General features: G+C 34.6%; 1 protein-coding gene across 2 annotated transcripts in view; it reads right to left on the bottom strand.

Annotated features, from left to right (window-relative positions):
• Positions 1 to 328: 328 nt before the first annotated feature.
• LOC106875833 (TBC1 domain family member 13) overlaps positions 329 to 22,634 on the bottom strand; it is a 102,965-nt gene continuing 80,659 nt past the window's right edge. For both annotated transcript variants that reach the window (XM_014924119.2, XM_014924118.2), the window contains exons 14-15: positions 11,011 to 11,111; positions 329 to 10,494 (exon numbers count right to left, since the gene is read on the bottom strand). In XM_014924119.2, the coding sequence (XP_014779605.1) occupies positions 11,040 to 11,111 (72 nt within the window). In that variant the 3' untranslated portion in view covers positions 329 to 10,494; positions 11,011 to 11,039. The remainder of the gene's footprint in view (positions 10,495 to 11,010; positions 11,112 to 22,634) is intronic.

Genomic DNA, 22,634 nt, shown 5'->3' with positions numbered 1-22,634 from the left:
ATTAGATGGTGTATATTGAAGCATATTTTATACAGCAGGGTGTTCATCCTGTTGCAACTCTCACTTGTTTCCAAGCAAGCTATTTCTTGATGGCCAGACATGTTCATGCAGAATTTTAGAAATGAATGACACTGCTTGTATGACAGTGACTCTCATAATTATCACGTGATATCAACACAAGGAGACACTAACACACATTCACATACGAAAGCGTTTAAAAATATCATTTTATGAAATATTCTTCAGTTATAATTTAAAACTACTTTGGTTATCAAATACACAAAACAATGGTAAAAGACAAAATGAATCAAAAAATAACAACAAACGATTCTCATCATGCTACCAGATGGTTAATGTATGCTTTATTATCATTTTGCCTTGGAGTAAGCACAATCTTGGTATGGAACAATAAAAAGATAATTTCTGTATTTAACAACAAAAACAAACTTCACTATCTTATAAGATATAACGAATGAACCACCTTTTTTTTTTTTCTAGTGTTCTTTTCAGTTAATTCACTACTGCAAATACTATTTCTACTAGCTGAGTTATTGTTTCACAAGTTAACATTTTTCTAGCAAAGACCATCAGAGTAACATCTGATGAAAAAGCCATAAAAATAGTTCTGTAATGTTCTTCGAAAGAAAAATCGTTTCAGAAAGTATAGATTTATCAGAAAATAAATTGATTGGTGAAAGGATGCAAGAAAAATAGGAGAGACAAAAGAAAAAGGAAGAAAGGCCAATAGAGTTGATGACTATATAGATGGAAAAAAAGAAAGCAGTTGGAAATAGTAACAACAGAAGCTAAAAACAAAAAAAGATGGTTGTTTTTTTTTTTAATCAACTTTATTTTAGTGAGTTGCATGGAGGAAGAACAACAGAGAGAAGGTGTTGAGAAGAAAAGAACTGAAAGATTAAAAATAAAATCTTTAACATATAATGAAAATGTTGTTTTTGGGAAAGGCTTCAGTTGGGTGGCGGCTTGCTGTAAGAACAAGACTCCCAGAACTGACCTGGCACTGGTTAGATAGAGATTTACACAAGTCCAATTTGAAACATTATTAGCACACCCAATGTTTTTTTTTTTTTATGTTTTGGCTTTGTCAGCAGTAGAAACAAAGGGAATATGCCAACAGTTTATGACACTCATATATAGAACATACAACATAATTTCAATTAGTTCAAACACAGTATTTTACACACACACACACACAAATCTATCATTCATTATTTATTGAACAATTAGTAGTTATATTGCCATCATCATCAACATATACTTCATGGTAAATGTTCTAAGATCTATTTAATATATGAATTTAGGTCCTACTAAAGGTCATTGGATGTAGCACACTGGCAGGAAAATAGCAATTATCCTCTCAATGCATTATTAAAGAAGAATGTCTATTAATTTCAAAATACTTTTAGTTAACTTTGAGAAATAGTACTTGACAGACTAAAGTTCTGACAAAGATGTTTAAAGAAAAGTTACTGACAGAAAGACAATCACCTACAAAAGACATTAGAACAGAAGACACACACACACACAATATATATATTATATATATATATATATATATGGTGGAAGAGAGAGAGAGAGAGTGGGTGGAAGAGAGAGAGAGAGAGTGGGTGGAAGAGAGAGAGAGAGTGTGGGTGGAAGAGAGAGAGAGAGTAAGGAGTGAAAGAGAGCAAGCAAAAATGATAGAGTGAATGAGTATGAGAGAAAAAGAGTACTATGAAAATCAGGTATTTCATGTGAAACAGCACAAAGAATTGATAATCATGGAGCATCAAACTGCTTGTCAAACTAGAGATATTACATTTAAATTATTCACTTAACTGTTTTTTTATTTTTCTATAATTTTTTTTTTGAAGGCATTTTTATACAATCTCTTTGTATAGTCTGATAAGATACAAAGGTAAAATTCAAAATATTCCAGCACCAATAAAGAATTAGAATCTACATTTGTAGTTTCTAAAATTTATAGTTTAGGATAATAAAAAAATAATCAATAAAGAGAGAGACAGAGAAATGCTTTCAACTGAAAAATAAAGTGGAAATATCAAACAAAATAATGAAGGTTTTATATTTTTGGTAGGATTTATGTTACTGAGTTTTCTGCTGGCTGATTAGATAGTAGGATATTTTGGTTACAAGTTGACTGAGTGGCAGCAGGTTGACAGATCACTAGCATTCAAAGTTCACCTTGACCAATGAACAAGTCTCTATATCAGGGGTTCTCAACCATTATTTATCTATGGACCCCTTTGATTACTATTTCATTTTGGTGGACTGCCATAGCCATTCGATGTTTAAAAACTAGTTTTATAGATACTTCTTTCAAAACTCCTACTTTGTTTTTTCACACATTAACTTGTATAGGCTGAACTATGTAAAATGTTAGAGAAAGATACATAGCTGTTTCTTGTAATACATACCAATACATACATCTAAATCAAAATTCTTTCAGAGGCCTTTAAAATACTTTTGTGGATCCCTCCCCAATTTACTAATTTGTTGCATGGACCCTACAAATATCTTCTATGGACCCTGGTTGAGATATCAGACAATTCTCTCAAACCACACCCTAACAAACTAAAAAAAAAAAAAAAAAGGACATGCTTGGAATAGTCCAAATTGTAATACTTTTGATCAATCAAGGTTTAATTAGGGGCGAAATGACATTAACAATAGCCTGTACTTTATTTCAACAGCCAAGACACAAGACCAATATTATCATAAAAGATGTGGATATTATATATATATCACTGCAATTTTATTTTATTAACTCTTGGTGGATACAAAGAATCCTCTATGCAGTCAATTTGTAAGAAATAGCAGCTGCAATGTCCTGAAATCATACTATCTTAACCCTCTGAAAGTATTAATGTTTAAATTAAAACATCCCAACATAGTTTAATATAAGAACCTTTTGTTAAATTATATTTCAAATACTAAATTCCTAATAGCATAATTAGTTATTTTATTAATTGCCACCAAATGCTAGTTAATCTTAAAAAGTAATTAAAAGTCATAGACCAAGTATTTCAGAAGACATTGGGTCACAAAAAGGTTCAAAAAAAAAAAAATTTTTTTTAAGGGAAAGGACACATAAGGCTTTGTAGTCCTAGATATATTATGTCTGGAAAAGATAGGATGGTTATAGCTAGAAAGCTTTTGATTAAAATCTGTTCAACAATACTGATGGTTTTGAGTTAAACAACAACTACAAACAAAAATTAATTTAAAAGTCAAATCGAAACAAACATCATGACAGCTAATATGAACGGATTAATACTTAATGATTAATGGTTATTGTTTCATCTACATGATATATTTATTAGACATTTCTACTGCCATTGGAAATGAAATAATGACAGCATTAATTACTGTTTAGCCCCAGGATAGCCTTAACTGAACAGGCTTATGTTTAAAAGCTTCCCAACTATGAACATTAGTCATTTTTTTCTCTCTCTAATACTGCATTCTCAAATATAGCAATGGTTCCCAGCCTCAGGTTTGCAGTAGTAGTGGGGTCTGTCAGTTGAATTCAAAAAATGTTGACTAGACAAATTTTTCAAAAGCCTTCATGGGAAAATCAATTCAAACAGATAATCTTCAATCAGTGTAAGAGTCAGGAACCACTACAATATACTGTTAGATATCATCTTGTTTTAAAGATAGTGAAAGTGTGAGTAAAGGAAAATTTGGTTGCCACTTCTAGCATATATGGTGACCACATGGAGGCTCTGTCTTTTTTTTTTTTCTTACATAGGTATGAGGGCAGAACTGAATAGGAGATTAAACCAAAACCCTTATATTACTGATCCTAGCAGGATGGAAGGATAAGTGGACCTTGCTAGGTCTTGTACAGTCAGAGCCAAGAGGGATAAATAGAAGTAAATACCATGTAGTATTTATTGTAGTTTCTGTCTTAAGTCTTGATAATCATAATTCCTTAGACTGGCAGAGTCATTAAAATGTTGAATAGAATGTCTTGCAGTATTCATTATAGCTTTCTGCATACTGAGTTCAAATCCCATCAATGTAAACTTTGCCTTTCATTTTACCAGGATACTAAAACCTATAGTATTAAGGTTGATTTTTTTTTCTTCTTTTTTCTGAAAGAAGTCAGCCATGTTCAAACATGGAGAGGCATGAAATCCACCAGGTTCAAAATGCTTAACCCTTTAGCATTTAAATCGACCATATCTGGCTTAAATATTTTACCTATTTTATGTTCAAACCAGCCAGATCTGGCCACTTACTGATGCCCTAAATTTCTAAAAATTTTCTGAAAATAAACAATCACATCATCAAAATTTTGAAGCCATGAGATAATGCATGATTAATTCAAAACAATATGAATAAACAAGCATTATATTTGGCAGGGTAATCTAAATGTTAAAGGGTTAAGACACACCCTGTGTTACAATGCTCATCTACATGACTTTATCAGGAGCTGAGAGCCAACAGAAGAAAGTCAGGACATTGCTACAAAGATATACTATTGCAGAACAGAAGAGAATAACTCAATGCATCTAGACTTTATTTCATTGTCCACAAAGGAGTGAAGTCAGAAGTTAAAAGGATAGATCTAAATATTGTAAGGTTGTTGTGTAATATATTGCTTTCTAACACTGGTAAAAGATCACAATGTTTAGAGAGAGAGAGAGAGAGAGATAATCAATTAAATCTACCCCTGTACTTTATAGAAACTTTATTTTATTGAACTTGGAACAATAACAGGTAAAGCCTATTTCAGTGGAATTTGAACTCAGAACATAAAGGGTCATAACTAAATACTGACATGCTACTGATTCAGCCAATTCACAGCACTAAGGATATTTTATAATATGACAAAGTAAATGAGTTTTTATCAGTTAGGAGGAAAGGCTTTGCTCATGATCTTGTATGGAATCTTCAGTGGTTAGGGGATGTACCTTCAAACCAAAGACTTGGCCAAAATACTGGCAACAAAGCAGACTCTAAGCCAAGGATTAGATGATGGTGTTTAATTGGGTGGGTTACGGATTAAGTCTAGTACCCAAGAAGGCCACAGCAGGATCTGAACTCAAAATGCAAAGAACAATAGAAATTATTATAAGACAACTTATCTGATGCGGTAACAATTCTGCCAATTCATTGCCCAAGACCGGAACTAGGAAAGGCAAAGTTGATGTCAGTGAGAATTGAACTCAGAATTCAAAAAGTCAAGATAAATACTGCAAGGCAATTTATCCAATCCAATGTTTTAATTACATTGCCAATTTGCCAATTATATCTAATTATGAAAATGTGTTGAAGAAGTTTATGCTCAAATGGATATCAAATAAATGAAATGTAATGTGGTGAAGTAAAAATGATATCTGTATATAAGGAGTGTAATGCAGTTAGTTTTGACTGCTGCATACAAGTCATCACCTGCAAACCAAATCATAGCCAGAGACTGAGTCTAAACAAGCTAAATAAGGATTCTTGTATAGAGCTAAGCAATGGAGCAACTTCTTGACTTCTCCAGACCCAGAGACGAACTTGAATTGAATACTGCAAGCTAACTAAATACACAGTAATTACATATTGGTCAGGCTCTATACAGTGATGAACTGAACCTATTTCTGGTACCTATCTACAGTAGTGTGATGAAGCCAGTGAGATTTAAGTAACTATCTTAGTCAGCAATTGTTTTGGCATCTAGAACAGACAGAGATTGGAAGATCTAATATTTATGTGTATGTAAATTAATAACTGAGATAATGCAGACTTAGATAATTAGAATGGATGTTTATAAGCACTAATTTTGTGATAAGCATACTTCTTAGTTGAAATCTAAACAGAGTCAGACATCCATAAAATAAGAATCAGCAGTTCAGAAGTCCCATCGGATGAAAATACAGTTCTTGGGTTATTGTGGTAAAAAGGGAACCAGAATTAAAGCTAGTTAAAAAAGGAAAGTTTGAGTATTTCTGACAAATAGTTGCCCGAAAAAGAGAGAAAACAATAAAACAGGAAACAACAATTTCTTTGATTTCAAAATAACACCAATGTTTACAGGAAACAGCGGGCACAACTAACTGAATGGATCCCACTGTATTAATGGTACTTTTTTTAGTGATAATAGGGAGATGAAAAACAGAATATAAAAGTCATAGGATGTAATGTAGAAAACATAATTGCTTCAAATTTTGGTACCAGATCACATGATAATAATAATGGTTTCAAATTTTGTCACAAGTGCAGTGATTTTGGGGGAGGGGATGAGTCAATTACATCAACCCCGGTGTTCAACTGGTACTTATTTTATCGACCCCCCAAAAGGATGAAAGGTAAAGTCAACCTAGGCAGAATTTGAACTCAGAAAATAAAGAAAGATGAAATGCCACTAAATATTTTGCTTGGAGTGCCGACGATTCTGCCAGCTCGCTGCATTATTATTATTATTATTATTATTATTATTATTAGTAGTAGTAGTAGTAGTAGTAACAATAATAATGGTTTCAAATTTTGCCATAAGGGCAGCAATTTTGGGGGAGGGGATGAGTCGATTACAACAACCTCAGTGTTCAACTGGTACTTATCAACCCTGAAAGGACTAAAGGCAAAGTCGACCTCAGCAGAATTTGGACTTAGAACATAGTGATGGGTGAAATACTGCTAAGTATTTTGTCTAGTGCGCTAACGATTCTGCCAGCTCACTGCTTTAATAACAATAATAATGATAATAATAATAATAATAATAATAATAATAATGATTTCAAATTCAGGCACATGGCAAGTTATTTTAAGGGGAGGGAATTGTTGATAACACCAATCCTAGTACTTCACTGGTACTTTATTTCATCAACTCCAAAAGAGTGGAAGGTAAACATGACCTCAGCAGGGTTTTAACTCAGAATGTAAAAAACCAGAAGAAATGCTGCTAAACATTTTGTCCAGCACAATAATAATAATAATAATAATAATAATAACAATAATAATAATAATAATAATAATAATAATAATAACAACAGTAATGATTTCTTACATAGGCACAAAGCAAGAAATTTTGGTGGGAAAGAAGAGTCAAGTATATTAATCCCAACACTTGACTAGCACTATTTTATCAACTTTAGAAGAGTGGAATGCAAAAATAGCCCTTGGTAAGATTTGAACTCAGAATGCAAAGGGCCAGAACTAAATACTGTCGGATGTTCTAATGATTCTGCCAAGATTTTCTACATTGGCACAATGGAAGGAACAGCCAATTCATGATATAAACAGTATTACTACTTCTATGGTTATAACAATTTCTTCTGAGTAGGTACAAAGACAGAGTTTTTTTTTTTTTTATGGAACCAATCTTTGCACATTAATTTTATTTATGTTATCAATTCCTACAGAAATGAAAGCAAAAATCACTCCAAGTGCTATTTGAGTTCAGAAGTATCCAATGTCAGTGTGAAATCATTATAACATTGTAGTCTGAATCCAAAAGTGGCCCAAGTTCAAATGCTGGCAATACTTATCATAAAAGTAAAAGGATTGATATCTAAGGGAAAGGTAATTTTTTTTATTTTTTTATTTATTCATTTTATCAAAGGGTAAATCAGAGGAGTAAGCACAATACCTGTAATGCATCCAACAGCCCTGAGACAGGTGAGAAGGGAAGTCTTTATCCTTGGTTCAGAGAATTGACATCATTTAGTTTGCAATACTAGGTTATGTCTTTTTTGACAGCATTATATTTATATGTAGTGAGCCAAACAGAAATGAACTTTGGCTCAAAATCATGTTAAAGATTTGATTAACCAAGAATTTAATGTTACACCATAGCTGCCATTCCAATAATGATAATTTCATAAACAAAATTATAAGAGAAAGGAAATAGAAACTTGTGATATAATGAGGGATCCTCTATGTGATCACTTAATCTGCTAGATATAGCAACCAAATCTCTTTCTAATCATATTCTATTGTCTTAAAATGGAAAGGACATTTTGAATATCAGAATCATAGATACATACATAATTTTCCCCTCCCAATGATCATGGCTGGAATGCTTTTGATCATAAGTTTGTTCTATTAGGACTGACCCAGTGTGAAACAACAACAACAAAACAAAATGAAATAAATTAACCATGGTTAATTTCTTGAAGACCTTACACTGTATAGCATCAATTAATAAGGTAATTATTTCTGTTAACTTCAGTACAAGGCAAACATTTACAGGGAAGAGGTATGACATATTGAATCAACTTGTAATCATTTTATCATGAAAGACAAAATCCGCTTCAGCAGAGATTGAACTCAGTTTAAAACTAGATATTTTCTAGTGCTCAAGAGCATTTTCCACCCCCACTACTCTTAGGTAGACAGTTCGTAATTCTAATTATTTTACATCGGCATAAAGATCTCAAATTTACCAGGTGAAAGGAAGTGAGTTGTGATGTGCATGATGTTTTCATGAGTATGAGTAATACAAGTGGTTGTAATTTAGAATCAAAGCTATATTCACTTTTGATTTATAAAGCATTTACCATTGTTCTACTGTTTCTACATGATGTATGAAGCTTGTTGTTCAAGGGAGATAGAGTTGTATAGTCTAGATACAGTCTATCATTGCATTCCAAAATACAACTTACAAGGTGGTTGTGGCAGTGGTTCCAGTAAACACTGTACTGTTGACATACCACAAAAACATACCAAAGTTCCTTCTCTCTTTGTTATTGCCTATGGTAGGAATTTTCTTTTAATTGCTTCCCTACAGGAGGAATGGCAGTGCCATGACTCTTTTCAGAGTTCCTGTGACAAATGGGAAGTTATCTTCAGACCAGAGACCTGATCGAAATGATTACAACAGAGTGTAACTGAAAAAGCACCCAAGGGTCAGGAGGTGGTGTTAAACTGGGAACTGAACTCAGCTAACACTGCAAGTTAACAGAACACTTGTCAGTTATATTATGACCCTACTGCTCACAGCAGTGAGATGTACTTACAAGGGGTACATTTGAATTGAATATTGACTTGTGTGTGAGCCATAAACACAGTACAGTATATTATGACACTTTGGCCAGTAGACCAATAGCTGATATATCTAGCCAGCATCAACTATGACTTAGTATATCAGTATAAACATTTTCACTGAATTACAAATTTGACTTGCTAAAGAAAGGTTGATATATCAACAATCACTGTAAAACAAATAACAGTGGTATAAAATCTACACCTGTAAGCATACTCACACCAAACATGGACTCTCCAGAATATTTTAGTGCTTAGATAATAACAGTTACCACTTTTTTTGTCATTAGGGGAATCTGCAATACTAACATAAATCCACAATTGAAAGTAGAGATTCACGTAGGCTCTTTTCAGTTTCTTTTCAAAACCAATAGCACTATAGCCATATTTTAGCAATCAAAATCAGGTTTTGGGATAGTCTAGAAAAAGAAATCATTATTTAGTGCTGTTTGTTATTCATTTATTTTTTAAAAGGGAGTTAAAACATTTGATAATTTCAGTCAAACTAAATTAGAGTAATGAATTATTTGATGAAATAATTAAAATATCATCTAGGGCTAAATCGAAATTAAAAAAACAAAAAAAAACATAAAACAAAGAATTGAATACTTTCTCATGATGATAATTTCTTCCCCAGCTACTTTACTGTAATAACTGTGTGGCCCATTAGTGATAATGAAGTGAATTTCTTAATGAAAAATTTGGATCAATCCAAATTCAATTGAAAATTCATCAAAGAGTATAAATAGAGAGTTTAAATAAACTGTAAACGGCTACTTCTTGATGTTTTAGAGACTTAAACATTGCTTTACTCACAACTGAACTTGAAATTATCAATTCTTGTAATCAGTTCTTATGGAATCACAGACTACTCACCAACACATTTAGAGATGTTCTTTCAAAATAGAAAATAAATCAGAATTTAGTATTTATTTTCGTCAGCAAAACAAAATATTCCTGAAGCCGTACACTTCAGAAACTCATTCCCAATCTCAATTTTTTTCATGCAGTTGCTATAGTGCATGTGTAAAGGGATGTGTATAAAAATGAGAAGGCAGGGAAGGAGAACAAGCCTCATCTTTAAATATAGTGTTAGCATTTAAATAGTGGTGGTAGTAGTAGTAGTAGTAGTATTAGTAGTTGTGTTACAAGTACTGATGCAGTTTTTGGATGAACAAGCAATAGTTAGTTAGTAAGTTTGGTTTCATTATCATGGCTGAACAAAATGAGCTGAGTATTTTAACCATGACAAAATTGAACAAACTGGCTTTGTATGTAGACAGGTATAAACAACAGTGAAAAGAGGAGAGCATGTAAAATTGCACACTAAAGCCATAGTTGTGTGGAAATGTAGCAGTGTAAATTTGATGTGGCTAGAAAGAATATTAGCAGAGCCATGCTTTAGTTGTAGTTGGTGCCAAGTCAGAACAGAGAGTGACATGGGATTAATTCTGCCACACACCCCGAACTTTACACAGTAACAATAACAGGAGTCTGAAAGTAAACAAAAAAAAAAATTATTTAAATATCAATGGAAACAATCTCAAAAAATATTTTCGTTAGATATTGCTAAGTAATCTCAATCATCAAAACTACAAAAAAGAAAAAAAAAAGATTGTTGTGTCCTTGAGCAAGACATTTTATTTCATGTTGCTCCAGTTCAGTTGGCTGGCAAAAATAAGTAGTACTTGTATTTCAAAGGACCAGCCTTATAACAGTGAATCTCCCTGAGCACTACATTAAAGGTACACATGTCTGTGGAGTGCACAGCCACTCACACGTTAATTTCAGGATCATGGTATTCCATTGATCAGATCAACTGGAACACTCGTCATCATAACCAACAGAGTGCCACTCCCATATATATATGTGTATATATGTGTGTGTGTATATATGTATTTTACAGAAAGGTAATATTTATCCCCACTTAAAATCCCAGTATTAATGCTGCCCTTGTCACTCACATATATTTCATACAGACTTTGTTAGTCCGAAATAAACGGTACTTACCCAAATAGAAACAGTCCCACTGATATCTACTACCTGTATCCATCCAGCTCACATGCTTTAGCAATAATAGTTGGTACATCAACTTTAGTGTAGGGGAAATTCTGCAAAAACAGAACAAGGTTATATTAGTAATTACATCTTAATACCGAAATTACATCTGAATACTGAAAGATTGAAAACATCAGTAGATGACCATAAAAAAGAGAAATCAGCAAATTTATATTTATGTATACATTAATTGCTGTAGGGAAACTGTATTTTGTTATGTAACTATAACAAACATAAACTTCATTAAATTTTTTAAAAAAAACAGGAAATTCTTTTTAGTAATTTTTAAAGAAGTGGTTAAATTCTTGCTTCCACCCAGAATGACCTATGCACTAATGAAATCAAGCAAATGAGGGAGTTCATATGGATGCTTGACCTGCTAGAAATAATAGCTAAATGTCTCTTAAATAATATCCTCAGGGAGAAATACAATAGATAATGTAGACTTTATATACCATCATATCTGAAAAAGCAAAAAAAGGAAGACTTGATGGTCAAGGTTGGATCAACTTTAATCATAGGTTTAAAGAGATTGACTTAGGGTTAAACAGCAGCAAGGTGTAAGTAATATAAACCTCAGTAAAAGATATTGTCAAGAACCCCACAATCTACAAGCACCCTTACTTTTTCAAATTACATCTGGGATTTCCCGTCCCTTGTCAACAGAGCCTATGTTATCTTTGCGCACAGATAATATCAACCCTTTAACATTTAAACTGACCGTATCTGGCTCAAATATTCTACCTGTCAAGATCTGGCCCCTCACCTACCCTATAATGTCATTCTAAAAATATACAAACACATCATTGAAATCTCAAACACAGCTACAAAATAATACATGATTAGTTCAAAACAATGTGAATAGATAAAGCACATGGCTCAATGGTAAGAGCATCAGGTTCAAAATCATGAAGTTTGATTCCCAGATCAGGTTGTGTTCTTGAGCAAGACACTTTATTTCACATTGCTCCTGTTCACTCAGCTGTAGAAATGAGTTGTAACGCCACTGGTACCAAGCTGTATTGGCTTTTGCATTTCCCTTGGATAAGGGGAGGCTGGTATGAATGGGTGACTGCTGGTCTTCCATAAACAACCTTTCCTGGATTTGTGCCTCGGAGAGGAACTTTCAAGGTGCAATCTGACTGAAGAGGGTATTTACCCTTCAGGTTTTTTTTAAAAAAATTTTTTTTTTACATTTGAGAAAGTAATCTGAAAGATAATGGTGGGTGCAAAAACACCTTGACTCTTATTGATTCATTTAGGCTATAACATTCGCTCTAGCTTCTCATATAGCATCAAATAAAGAAATATATTATAATAAATATTCTGTACAATCTTCATAGCAAAATAATTCTGAGTGCATTCTTTAGTTCTTTTACTTTAGCCATGCTGGGATGTCACCTTCAAGAATACAGTTATATCAACACTCTACAACACTATGCACAAGTAGTTTACCAAACACTCTATGGATTCTGCCACCACTACCCATAACAAAATATTTAAATGGATTTTATTGTTTTAAGTTTAGTTTTCATTTCCATTGTGAAATGCTTCTGTCTGTATAGTATTTGTGTCTCATAACATAATGAAAGAGGTAAATTTGAGACATGACTGTTACTAGTTAAAAACTGTGGTACTCCAGAAAAAAGAATTAATGTAAGCATGTATGCATGCATGCATATATGCACAGCTGCACAAAAATAGACTGGCAAACCAAAAAGAAAGAAGCTGTGATCATAATAGTCTAATGAACAGGAGACTATAAGAACTTATACAAGCTGACAACTGTATTGGAAAAGATATAGTTTTGTTGTCTCTCTTCATATACATAGTGAATAGACAATGATATAATTATACAGTGTCTGATAATAACAGACACTATTTAAGACCAGGTTAGAATTTTATAGGCTAGAAAAATTTAGACTAAGACTATACTAGTTAAACCATTCAACAATAGCTATAGTAGCTATTTCTCAATACAATTCACAAGTTATTTAACACATCCAGATAACTAGCTTCAATGATGCCACCACCAATGAACAGAAGAGGCAGCCTGTAGGAATCCTGATTAGTTACTTCTATTTCAGTTGATCCCTAAAACTGTACGATAGCATCAATATCCAGTTTCTGACGACCGTTAGCTGTTAGCTCGTTATCTGTGTTAATTAAGCCGTTGTGACAAGATATTACTTACATAATGACAGACTTGGTACAATGGCCTATTACTAGTGTTATAACATTGTTTGAAGTTATAATCTAATTTGTGGCAAACTCTAGTGCTAGCCTGTTATTTTCATAGCAATGCCGAGTGACACCTTTAGGGAGACACAAGGCAGCTCTTACACTCTCTCCTCCCACTCCTACAGTCACTCATTTGTGTCTAATTTCCTGTTAATGATAGGTGCTTGCATGCTAGCTTGCTCTGCACAAAGACTGGCTATAAAGGGTCTGGGGGTGGCAAGGAGCATTTTATGTTCTTAAGCAGTTGCAAATAATTGAAGTTCTCTAATTCATCATTAAAGAGAAGACTCGAGGAGCGAGGGAGGGAGAAATGAAAGTAAGGACAGCAGATAGAAGAGAGAGAGGAATAGATAGATGAAGGAGAGAGAAGGGGTGGGGTGGAGAGAGAGAGAGAGAGAAAGAGCGGGATGACAAGAGAGAGAGAGAGAGAATGAGAAGGGTGACGAGAGAGAAAAGCAAAAAGAGCAAGCAAAGACGAGAAAAAAGATGAAGTAATAAAAAGAAGGGAGATAAAAATAGTTGAAAAAAAAATAATGAAGTTGACATCAAGAGAGTGATATTGAAATGTTGTGAGAGAGAAGAGAGGAAAATATAATTACAGGAGAGAGAGAAAGGCTAAGAGTGGAAATAAGAATGATGGACAAGAATCTGGAAGGGAAAAAAATACTCCCATGTGGCAACCAATGGCTTTTTAAATACAAAGACAACCATCCTCCACTCCACCCCTCTTAATTAGCTGCAACTCTCCACCCACCCCCCTCATCTAAGTAGGCTTTCACTCTTGTATTATTTACACTTACAGAAAAATGACCACTCTGGTCATTCACCTAGTTTCTTGGTCACTTCATAAACACACGTTTGTTCAAAGTCAATGTCAAACCTTACTGCTTTTCACATCTCCAACGTTGAAATGAAGTGATTTTGCATAGTAAAATGTTATTCAACACATTTATTTTACTTTCTCACGTAGTTCCCATTGGACAAGGGTTTTCTACTATAGCCTCAGGCCAACCAAAGCTTTGTGAGTGGATTTGATAGACTGAAACTGAAAGAAGCCCATCATATATATATATATATATATATATATATATATATTTGTGTGTGTGTGTGTCTGTGTTTGTCCATCCCCCACCATCGTTTGACAACCAATGCTGGTGTGTTTATGTCCCCATAGCTTAGCGATTCGGTGAAAGAGACCGATTGTTTAATTACTAGGTTTACAAAGAACAAGTCCTTGCGTCGATCTGTTCGACTAAAGGGGGGTGCTCCAGCATGGTCAAATGACTGAAATAAGTAAAAGAATAAAAGAATATATATAAGTATGTGTGTAGCTTTGTCTGTCATCATCATCATTCAATGTTTGTTTTTTTTTTACAAGTGTTTTCCCAGAAACGAATTGACTCATTTATCAAGGCATTACTGTATATTGTTAAATTTAACTATATGTTCTGATGTTCTGACCATTTCATCACATCCTTTCTTGTTTTGAACTTTACATTAACATCATCATCATCATCGTTTAACGTCCGCTTTCCATGCTAGCATGGGTTGGACGATTTGACTGAGGAGTGGTGAAACCAGATGGCAACACCAGGCTCCAATCTGATTTGGCAGAGTTTCTACAGCTGGATGCCCTTCCTAACGCCAACCACTCTGAGAGTGTAGTGGGGGCTTTTACGTGTCACCCACACAAAGGCCAGTCAGGCGGTACTGGCAGGTGGAGGCATGGCTGTGTAGTAAGAAGTTTGCTTCTCAGCTCCTGATCTTGGGTCCAGGCTAACCAAAGCTTTGTGAGTGGATTTGATAAAAGATATTAGGAATCACACTTGAAAGTATAATGTGTCAATGCTGGGGTACTGATATCCAATTTTGGCACAAGGCCAGCAATTTCGGGTGAGGGGGAGTCAAATACATTGACCCCAGTATTCAATCGGTACTTATTTTATTGACCCCAAAAGATTGAAAGACAAAGTTGACCATGGTGGAGTTTGAACTTAAAACGTAAAGACTGACAAAATGCCACTAAGCATTTCTCCTGCTGTGCTAATGATTCTGGCAGCTTGCCACCTTCCTTTAGATAGAAATATTAGCAAATGATTTTTTTTCTTTTCATGTCTACCTCGTGTATTCCTGCTTTAGAATGGGTACATTGCATCCTTACATATTGTGTCAATAGTGAAAAGTGAATGTAAAATGCTGATAATGATAATGAAGATTTTTTATCTCTAAAAAACCAGGTAAATAGTAAGAAAATTGTTTTTTCACAATACAAGGGAAAATGAAATCACTTGTTGGGAAAAATTTGGAGTAAATTTTTTTAAATTCACCAATGTTTGATTATTGGGTTTCCAATAGTAAGTTCCTTAAAGAGAAACTTTATAGAAATATACAAGATATCTCATAGCTTTGCTTTATTTTGAATTAAATGCGGTTAAGAAGTTTGCTTTCTGACCATGTAGTTTAAGGGTTAGCCCCAATGTGTCTTCTACTATATACCTGGGCCAAGCTATGTATGTATGCCTCTTCTATTTTTTAATCATTATAAATCTTCCTCTGAGGAGGGAGCTGGTTTCCAACAAAGATACAAGGCTCCGTCTTTGGGATGTAGTTAACACAGACAGATTCACATTTGGAACTTGAGAAAAGTCTTGCATATTTTTACTGTTCCACTCACAGATTACACTTGTACAAATTAGCCAGTCGATTTCTCTTTCTGAAAATCCCAGTTTATCCAGATTCTCATGCATGCACGTATGTATGTAGGAATGTATGTATGTATGTATGTATGTATGTACATACATGTATTTTTGTGTGTATGTATTCTTGACTTGATATCATCTGATGGTTGTAAAAGAGTATCACTGTCACTTAAGTAATGTCATTTGTTTCGAAAATCCTGTGGGAAACATGTTTGACCATGAGGAAATATTGCCTGACTTGAAAACAGGTGAGGAATGGCAAGAAATTCAGTCTAACCATGCAAGCATGGAAAACTAAGCATTATTATTATTATTATTATTATTATTATTATTATGATGATGATGATGATGATGATAATGAAATTAATGAAATTAATGAAATTAAGCTGAGGTTTTTTTCTTCTAGATTTGAGCTTAAACTATAGATTTTTGAATGGCAAAGTTAAATATATTCATATATAAAATTCATTCAGTATATCACTGCAAGGCATTGTCCAATGTTTCTAATTTTAATAATGGTTTCTGAAGAGTGTAACAATATTTAGAGGCAACAAAACTGAAAGTTACAGAGAACTAATACAGGTAAGAACAAAATAAAAAAAAAATAGAAAAAGAAAAAAACAAGGAAATAAGAAATAAAATGACAAGTCACAGATGGGAAGAAAACTGTAGAGAATGAGAGTAAATCTAATAAGAAACTGTTGAGTTGAAAGTAAAAACAGTAGAAGAGGAGAGAGAAAGAGAGAAAAGGAGAGGAGAAAAAGATAAAAAAATCAAAAGGAAAGAAATGAGACTGAAGGGAGGAAAGAGGAGAGACAGGTAGTGGAGGTGGGTGATCACAAGAATTGACTATTCATACCAGAAAATAAATGAAAAATATTTAGATAGTGTAAATTTTTAGTTCATGACCTGAAGACAAAAGGTCTTTCCCCTGTAGATGTTGCCCATCAGTAGTAAATTGGCTGTGTCCATAAGTTGGTGTCACTCAATTAGAATACTCTGGCTGCTGTTCTGACAAACAACACTGTACAATGCCATTTCCTTTCCTTTTTAATATTCAACCCTCTGTCTCTGCATCTTTCTATCTCTCTTTTTATCTGCATCCCTCTCTCTCTCTCTCTCGTTTTAAACAGAAACATTAACAGTTCAAAGAATACAGGACTCCCAACACCAACAAGAGCCGTGAGGTATCTTAATCTCGTTCATTCTGCTATGGAAATGGAATCAACATTGAATATAATCAAAAGGCACCTTTGTGTACAAGACAAACAGTAGTTGAAGCAAAAACAAGCATGATCAAGAAAAGGATGTATACAGCCAGTCTTAAAATGGTTTACCCTTTGCCTCCACCCCAACCAACTCTCTCATTCGTATTCTAACAAACCTTCCGTCAATTTGAATATCAGTCCTGTTCCTTGTCCACCTAGCCATGTTATTTAGGAGCTGGCACACAGTATAGCATCTGCTCACTTCTTCACAGCCCAACCACTCCACCTCACTTCACCAAACCACCTACACTATGAAGCTAAACTTTCTCTCTCAACTCCATTTACCAAATGAGAATTAATGTTGCCTCAACCACTTAGAGAAATCAGATTTGGTAAATTGTATTACAAATAAGACAGTAAAGGGTTTGTGTCCTCCACCTTTCCCCTGATATTAACATTAGCACAATCACTGTTGGTGCAATGTTTGCTTGCAGTAATTATATTCAAGACCACCTGATGGCATATACAATTTGTGCTAACTTCATAAGCTCTGCTGTTTCACATCTAGTCTCATCTCTCATGGCAACAGTTAATGTAATTTGCTACATGCATTAGCATTAGGAGAAATGTGCAACTGCCAATAAAGCAAAACTTAAATAGGGAAATTATGCATGCAAAATGCAGATGGGAACAAGCTGGAGATGTGAAAGCAGCAGTAGTGATGCCAGACACAAATAATGAGTTGGCAAATTTAATAGAAATTTTAACTACAGTTGTAGATTTTAATGAACATGTAAGATATATAAAGCAGAAGAAATCAAACCAAAAGCAATACAAGGGCAAAACTTTATAAACAGAAATTTTTCTCATATTCAGAGTCAAATTTATAAGAGAAAGGAAAATGATGTAATACTTTAAACTTCTTTAAAAGAGTAGAAAGGAAGCAAAAAAAGAAAAAAAATGGGATCACCACCACCAGCACCTCCATCCTCCTCCTCCTCATCATCATCATCGTCATTATTATCATCATTTACTGTCCATTCTCCATGCTAGCATGAGTTAGACAGCTTAACAGGATCCAATGAGTCAAAGAACTGCATTGTGCTCCAATGTCTGTTTTGGCATAATTACTTTGAATGGATGCCCTTCCTAACACCAACCACTTTACAAAATGTACTGAAACTTTTTTAGTGGCATCACCATTAGTAAGGTCACCTTGCAACTTGCAAAAATAAAGGGCCTAAAGGGGCTTCTATCATTGAAAAAAAAATAGGAGAGAGAGAGAGAGAGAGAGAGCATGTGTGTGTGTGTGTGTGTGTGTGTGAGGATTTTAGACAACATAATGAAAAGAAGGTGAAGTATGAAAGGAGTAGATTTATAATTGTGAGAGGTAGTAGAGAAGGTAATAGAGCAGCCACTACTGGGGGAGGAACTATAGAATGAATGGGGATAGGGAAGGGATTAGGAAGGGATTAGTGTCAGAGGTTAGTGAGAAAAGAAGGGATAGAATAGTAAGGATGATGAGGTAGATTGTGTAGAGGTGGAGGGGCCCAGCACTATCCCACATTATAAGGGTGGATGGTGTGGAGAGAGGCATAACATGAAAGGGAGAAAATAGATGTGGGTGAAGAGGTGTGGAAGTTGTGGGTGGAAGACCAGAGAGGATGAGAGGGTGTTGAAAGTAACAGAGACCCTTTAATGATTATTTAGTATCCAGTTTGTTCTTTTTTTCTTTTCTTTTTCCAACCAATTTAAATTGGGAAATAAAACATGCTCACAAATTTAAATTGATGGGTTGGTCAAAGCATTTACAAATGGAATGCCAAGACCAACTAATTCTTCTTTTAAGTGGATTTAAGACTACATTATTTAACATGTCCGTTCTTTTTTCAAGATGAGGGAGATATCACTGCTATTTTTAGCAGCACAACTTACTATGTAGAAGCTACCTCAAATGATAATCAATTTAACCCTTCAGCATTCAGATTACTCTGTCAAATGTTATGCTTATTTATCCATATTGTTTTGAATTAATCCTGTATTATTTCGTAGCTTCAAGATTTAAATGTAATTGTTTATTTTTAGAATGACTTTGTAGGGTAGGTATGAGAGGCTGGATTTGGCCAGTTTGAACATAAAACAGGTAGAATATTTAGGTTGGATATGGCAGTTTAAATACTAAAGGATTAAATTGTTATTTTCCAGTCGGTGAAACCAATATTCTTGTCACATCAACAGAAGAGTTTTAACAGGAATTTCTCTCAAACAGCTAGATAAAGCAGCTAAGTGTCTCTCAAAAGCATCTTTTTAACTCTTATTAACATCTTATGTTTGAATAAAAGAAGGGATACTGACAACTGGAATAATATGACCATCTCAACATTTAGTTTTTAGGAAAAACCAGGACTAAATACCAAATGTGTCTTTTTCTTTTTCAGAGTGAAAGGATGTGATAAGAAAAAGATATCTCTGCTATTTTTAGCAGGTCACGTTACCATATAGAGGCATCAGGAAATAAGTCTCATCTATATCTAGAAGTAATGTAATATAAATACATTTTAAGCTCCAAAGGACTAAAAGCCAGTATTTATCTCCAGTTTCATAGTATTAAGTGGATATCTGATAAATGTTCCTCTTACTCAGGCATTGGTTGATCACAGATGATTTGGTGACAGCTCAATCATCTGCGGTGATGTAGAATAAAATGTTTTTCTCTACAACAATGAAACATTTATATCAAATTTGAATTCCCAATTTATCAGCAGTTATTTTGATACCTTATCCACACAGATATTTCAACCCTGCTGGTTTCTACAGCTGGATGCCCTTCCTAACGCCAACCAATTTAGAGAGAGCGCTGGGTGCTTTCATGTGGCACCACAAAGGCACTTTTTATGTGATGTCACACGGGCACTTTTTACATGGTGCTGCACAGGCATTTTTATGTGACAACTTTGTCCAACAACCAACGTTGTCAGTAAGGTTATGGGAAGTATTTATTACATTCTTTTTCAAAGAAACCAATAAAAGCTAATATTCTTTTTAAAGAATTATAACTAAAATGAAATATTTACTTAATGTTACATCAAAGAACAAATAAGGGATATTATCATTGTGAAATCACTATCATTTCTATGCTTGTTATTCTATTCTTGCACAAGTTAGACAGGTCTTCTACAAGTATAACATCCACTCACAGTCACTTGTCATTTGCGCTGTAAGCTTCAGCAGCCAGAGATCAGATTTCATTAGTTCTGTCAACACATCAAGTATCCCATGGACATGTATATCCTTAACACAAGTAATAGGTTGAATTAGAATGGTATAGTGTGACGACATGACCATATCTTTGAATTACAGATTAAGATTTAGAGAAAAAGGAAAGAGAGAAAAGAATCTACTCCACAACTCGACTTGTGCTTTATTGATGTCACAAGGGTGAAGGACAAAGTTGACCTAAATGGAATTTGAACTTGAAATACAGAGTTGCAATACATAATGCAAAGCGTTCTATCTGACATGCTGATAATTTGGTGCAATATACACAAGGGGGTGCTGAAAAGTTCCTGACCTTGGATAAAAGAAAATACAGGAGGATCAGTTAATTATGATTTTATTTAACATATTCCCCTCTCAGGTTCACACACTTACTACAGTGGTCCTTCAGTTTTTCTAAGTGCTGTAAAAGAACTCGGAAGTTTGGGCCTTCAACCAGGCCTTTTGCGACACCCTTAAAGTCAGGAACTTTTCAACACCACCTCATGTGTGTGTGTGTATATATATATATATATATATATATATATATATATATATATATATATATATATATATATATATATATATATATATATATATATATATATACATATACAAGAAGGTTAACAGGGAAACTAGCTTTTGTATGTGGAAGATGCACACATACAATAAACACTGATGATGTGCAGAAAATAGACTCCTTCAACTGCCAGTGGGGCAAGCTAGGGGTAGTAGATAGCTTCCGTTATTTAGGTAACCAAGTTAGTAGTGGAAGTGGATGCTCTGAGAGTGTAGTTGTGAGAATAAAATTAGGTTGGGCAAAGTTCAGAGGGCTCCTAACCCTGTTGGCAACAAAGGGCCTCTCTCTCAGAGTGAAAGGCAGATTGATTGATGCCTGTGTGCAAACAGTTATGCTGCATGGCAGTGAAACATGGGCTGTGACACCCAAGGATATGTGTAGGCTTTAAAGAAATGAAGCCAGTATGTTTCACTGTATGTGCAATGTCAGTGTGCATGTTCGACAGAGTGTAAGCATCTTGAGAGAAAAGTCAAGCATAAGAGGCATCAAATGTAGTGTGCAAGAAAGACAACTGCACTGGTATGGTCATGTGATGCATATGGAGTAGGACAGCTGTATAAAGAAGTGCCAATCTCTAACTGTGGAGGGAACCTGTGGCAGAGGTAGATCCAGGAAGACATGGGACGAGGTGGTGAAGCATGATCTTCGAACTTTGAGCCTCAGAGAGGTAATGACTGGTGACCGAGACTTTTGGCGATGTGCTGTGCTTTTGAGGACCTGTCAAACCAAATGAAATCATAGTCATAGTAACTGGCACCCATGCTGGTGGCACATTAAGAACACCTTTTAAGCGTTGGGCCTCATGGAGGCAAAGTGGCTGAGTGCTTTTCGAGTGTTGGGCCTCACAGAGCCAATGACCGAGACCTTTGGCATTATGTCGTGCTTGAGAAGATGACCCACCAAGCTGAGCAAAATTGCAGTCATGGCAGTGTCACACAAATGGCACCCATGCCAGTGGGTTAAGGTTAGTACCCATTACACTCTCAGCACCCATTACACGCTTGGAGTGGTTGGCATTAGGAAGGGCATCCAGCCATAGAAAACCATGCCAAATCAGACTGGAGTGTGGTGCAGCCTTCCAGCATACCAGCCTGGTCAAATCATCCAACCCATGCCAGCATGAACAGCAGACATTAAATGATGATGATAATATATAGATGATTTCTGGGGATAGGAAAATAGGAGACATAGAGAGGGAGAGACAGAGAGAGGAGGGAAAGGTAAGAGAAGAAAAGAAGGCGATCAAGGATGGTGGGAGAGCAAAAGAGTGTGATATAGACAATCAGAAAGAAGTACACATAAGTAGGAGAGATCTGTAAGGACTATGATACTAATTTATTGAGTGTTCATGTTCACTGGTAAAATACTGTAACAGTTGAATGATGTTAGTTGGAGAAAATATTCGATTCAGGAAAATAAAGAGAGGCAAAAAACAAAAAAAAATATGCTTGGAAAGTCATAAAAAACAAGCAAGAGAAGTCACAAAGGAATTGCGAGAAACAAAAAAAAAAAAAATAGTAGAAGAAAATAAAGAATGGAAAAGAAAACAAAAAGAGGAACACTAAGCAATATATATATATACATATATATATA

Source organism: Octopus bimaculoides, chromosome 1, assembly GCF_001194135.2.
Source record: "Octopus bimaculoides isolate UCB-OBI-ISO-001 chromosome 1, ASM119413v2, whole genome shotgun sequence".
Taxonomy (NCBI): Eukaryota; Metazoa; Mollusca; class Cephalopoda; order Octopoda; family Octopodidae; genus Octopus; species Octopus bimaculoides.
Note: the sequence above shows the minus strand (reverse complement) of the source record. Positions and strands in the feature narration are given on the sequence as shown.